Source organism: Phlebotomus argentipes, unplaced genomic scaffold, assembly GCF_947086385.1.
Source record: "Phlebotomus argentipes unplaced genomic scaffold, Phlebotomus argentipes genome assembly scaffold_4, whole genome shotgun sequence".
Lineage (NCBI taxonomy): Eukaryota > Metazoa > Arthropoda > Insecta > Diptera > Psychodidae > Phlebotomus > Phlebotomus argentipes.
In genome coordinates this window covers 5,637,569-5,641,614 of record NW_026776174.1, presented here as the reverse complement: position 1 = coordinate 5,641,614, position 4,046 = coordinate 5,637,569, and the positions used below count along the sequence as shown (strand labels likewise).

At 41.5% G+C, this 4,046-nt stretch overlaps 1 protein-coding gene across 1 annotated transcript; it reads right to left on the bottom strand.

Annotated features, from left to right (window-relative positions):
- Positions 1–1,932: 1,932 nt before the first annotated feature.
- LOC132258850 (cytochrome P450 4d2-like) lies at positions 1,933–3,780 on the bottom strand. Its single transcript, XM_059756356.1, has 4 exons — positions 3,609–3,780; positions 3,097–3,553; positions 2,221–3,026; positions 1,933–2,154 (listed from the first exon to the last, which is right to left on the bottom strand). Exons 1-4 carry the CDS (start codon positions 3,772–3,774, stop codon positions 1,985–1,987), a joined length of 1,599 nt encoding a protein of 532 aa, XP_059612339.1. The 5' UTR covers positions 3,775–3,780; the 3' UTR covers positions 1,933–1,984.
- Between the last annotated feature and the right edge of the window lie 266 nt (positions 3,781–4,046).

Here is a 4,046-nt window from a genome sequence, read left to right as displayed (position 1 = left end):
AAAATCCATTCAACTTTTCAGTTTTTCTCACCACAAATTGTCTTGCAATGCTCACAAACAGCTTCGCATTGAGACATTTGCATTGTCGTTCCTCAACTCTTCTCAATCCAGAAAATGGGGTCGGAGCCCGAGAGAAAAGCATAATACAAATCCTCAACAATGTACGTCACAAGTATTTCAATCTGCGGTCATCCCAGAAATTCTTCGGGAGAGTTTCACTGTTTTGCATTGAGTTTGGCCACAAAGAATTTCCATCAAGAGACAAACAGGAAAATATCGCATGGAAAAAATTCAATTTCTGGCGAGTGCTCCGACAATGAGATTCGATTTGGGTTGAACGACAAGAGCGAGCAGAGTTTTAGTGCAACTCATTCGAAATTGCCGGATTAACTGATGGGCGTCAAGCGAATGAATTCCAGCAAGAAATTCCAGGCAGATTTCCTGCTTTACGACTCAATTTATCCCATGTTAAGCAACTGAAATGACGAAATGAGATTATTAGGACAGATTTATTCGCTGCTTCTGGACTGAACAATGGACTAATTTGTCCCCAAGGAAGAGAATTTATGTGTATTTCTCGCGTCGCGATGTGTGAGTTTTATGGGCAGGAGCAAGCTTCAGATAATCCGTGTCACCTGGAAATTCCAGGTCCGCCGTCTGTAAGCCAATTTAAAGTGTAATCCCATATTCCAGAGGCGTTTCTTCCCTTCGCTAATCCCGAGACAACGTCAAGGCGTCGGCTTAATTGCAAAATATCGGGTGTCTTGCAGAGGTTGATGACTTGCAATCCTCATGGGAATTTCGATATTCTTCGTGGAGATATTTTTGCCGCCTCGAGACATTTTCTGGAAAGTTTGATAGTCGGAAAAGCTTCCCAGTACGTGATATCTGTCACAATCCAATGATTCTCATCGAATTTTCCGATGCATTTGCAATCCGAGAGAAGAGTTAAGGAGACAACATTCACCTGAAATTTTTATTCAAGAAGACAACCACACGTTCGGTAAGCTTTCGAAGCACAAAAACCACTTAAAGAAGAAATTCATCTTTAAATGAATATTCATTTGGGAGTAAGAATTGAATTTAATGCAATTTTCCCAAATACTTCCCAACCATCACTCGAAACTAGATTAAATCTCTTCCACCAACTAAGAGCTAGACGTGATTTTATTATCCTTTTAGGCATGTCACTCACTTATCCCCAAATAGACTGACACAAGTGTGCTAAAGACTTCGACATGAGCGATCAATAACATGACTGAAGCATTAGCTTTAATGGACCGGATGAACTTGAAACAATTCTCTCCGATTTTGCCAGGCGAAAACTGCCTCGCCGTCTCATGTATCATTAATGAAACCCCTTTTCTTTTCCATCCTCCTTTTTGACGAACAACCCAGAGTCTTTCTTATTGCACAATTGTAATTTTAAATGAGTCCGGCGAGAGTTGAATTTTCAATACAAAGTTGGAAGGGCTCCCAATCTTCAGGCGAATGCATATTTCATGGTGTTTTATGTGAAGGCAAAGTTCACTTGTTCCTGCATTTGATGTGAAATAAGCGCAAAATTTCACATGAAATTCCCATTCACAATTACAATATGCAATTTCCCATCATAATTCTCATTTGGAGAAAATATTTAATGTGCTTAACGAGAAAGTTTTTGGCCTATTTGTAGTTAAAACACTTTTCAATTGAATCCAGATTTTGGCCGTGCACACTTTGTTCAATGATAAACTAGAAAAGTTTTCATTACACAAGTTTTATACCGCAATCATTTTCATCAATTGATTTTCTCATTAATTGCCATTTCCACTCAAATCCAGTGGTAATTTTTCTCACAAAAAGCCAGGGGAAATCTTTGCTGCTACATAAAGTATAAGTTTGAAGAGCGAGAGCATGAACATTTCCTCTTGGATTGCTCATTCTTCACCATGAATCCTTTGACCCAGTTGAAGGAGTGAAACTTCGTGCCCTCTCCACTTTATCACAAGACTTTATTTCGCTGTGCAATTTTCAGAAACACCCCATTGACTGGTTTGAGCACCAAATCTCCCTGGAGAGTCAATTTCGCTGTCGGTTCGTGAGGCAGAAGTTTGAAATTCATTAAAATTTTCGCTATCGTCATCTTCATCTCCAGCATGGCGAATTTTTGGCCTGAAATAATGTGCAAGAGTGAGATTGTGAAATTGAGGACAAATAAATATTGCATTAGCGACGTACCAATGCAATTTCTCGGTCCAGCACTGAATGGGATATAGGAATAAGGATGGCGGTCCTTTGAGTTCTCCGCAGTGAATCTCTCGGGGTCGAATTTCCGAGGATTCGGATAGAATTCTTCGTAGTTATGCATGGCATAAACGAGCATGGAAATGTTGATGCCAGCTGGAATTTTCACACCAGCCACAAAGATGTCCTCTGTCGTCTGGCGTCCAATTATCGGGACAGGAGGTGTGAGTCTGAGGGATTCCTTAATGACCATCTCCAGATATTTCATGTCCTGCAAGTGACTGTAGGTCACCCTGAAGTCCTCCTGCAGCTCATCCCCGAAAATCTCCTTCAGCTCCTCGTACACCCGCTCCTGCACGTCCGCATGCTGCGAGAGGTGGTAGAGGGTGAGTGATATACCCGAAGTGGTGGTGTCGTGTCCCTCGAACATGAACGTATCCACCTCCTCTCGGATATCAGCATCACTCAGTGGTTTACCATCAACTGTCGCTTTCAGCAGCAAATCCAGAAACGTGAGCTTCTCCTTGCCAGACCGATTGAGGTACAGATCTTTAAAGTCATCCTCTTCCGGCTTGCTCATGAAATCAACATTCATACGATCTTTATCATCATTCACCTTCTTCGCCACATTGGCCTGCTGCATGAGTAATTGCTCCCGTCGCTGGACAATAACGCTGTTTGTGAAATCATGAACGACTTTCAGATGGCGACGCTGCTTCCAGTACAAAGGTGTCAATGGAAACAGGAGCGTATAGCCTCCCAAAAGACTGAATATTCTCTCGAACATAAATCGACTCATGCTGCAAAAGGAAAACAGTCCGTGTTATTCTCCCCGCAAAATTCAACAAACCCTGGAGTGGAAATACTCACGCCTTCACAGATTGCACATATGGGGTTTCCGGATGATCCTGAGCGTGAATTTCAGCTCCCATTGACGTCTCACAGATGATATCCAGGGCTGTGAGTGTGGTGTAAGTATAAATATTGAAGTCACCCTTGTTGACGTGAGGCTTCAGCTTCTGCACAAGAATATTGGTTTGCTTGTCGAACGATTTGACAAACTGTTCGAGAATGTTGAAGTGGAAAGTGGGTGTGATAATTTTGCGTCTGGTGGCCCACTTTTGCCCAAATGACACCAGAAGACCCTCTCCGAGCCATGGTTTGAGGAATTCATATTCTATGGACTTCCGAATTGTCTTTGTGTTTGACAGAATTGTCTCATAGTCTTTGGGATCAATGATACTGATACTCATTACATTGAACAAGCCCCAAGTCACGAAATGCTTCCCATAAATGTCATGGAAGTCGATGAGCTGTTTGAAGAGAGCTGCGAAAATCAAATTGTCAATTAACGAAACAGCGTGAAAATATATTCTACAGACCTGCTGGATCATTTTTGTGCTCCACAAAGTCCCCAGCATTACCAAAAATGAAGTGTGGCTTCGGGCCGGGAAATTTGCTCGTGAACTTGAGCAATTTCCATCGCTTAGTGAGGAAATTAATTACCAGAATCACAAGCACCGAAATCACGAAAATTCCCACAAACATCTTACCACCACGAATTTTCACTCAAAAGTGACACAGACTTTCGAGATGAACATTGGCCAAAGTATAGGTCATCGTGATGATAAGAGGTATTTATTTACACATAATTGATAAAGCAGTCTAGCGGTAGCGATAAAATATGCTAATATGCTTGGTCATAGTCTTAAGAGATAAAGTGAAAGCAAAAAATCTCTTATCAGCGTACTTATGCCTGAAAGATCTGTCTTAAGTCATACTTGTTTTGTTTCACGATAAGAGATAAGCAGAGTATTTAT

What these genes read in the sequence shown, in the direction of transcription:
- LOC132258850 (XM_059756356.1), bottom strand. Translation starts at nt 3,774, where the DNA reads ATGTTTGTGGGAATTTTCGTGATTTCGGTGCTTGTGATTCTGGTAATT. An exon ending in GCACAAAAATGATCCAGCAG is followed by an intron (nt 3,554 to 3,608) that starts GTCTGTAGAATA and finishes TGATTTTCGCAG; the next exon opens with CTCTCTTCAAACAGCTCATC. An exon ending in TGGACCGAGAAATTGCATTG is followed by an intron (nt 2,155 to 2,220) that starts GTACGTCGCTAA and finishes ACATTATTTCAG; the next exon opens with GCCAAAAATTCGCCATGCTG.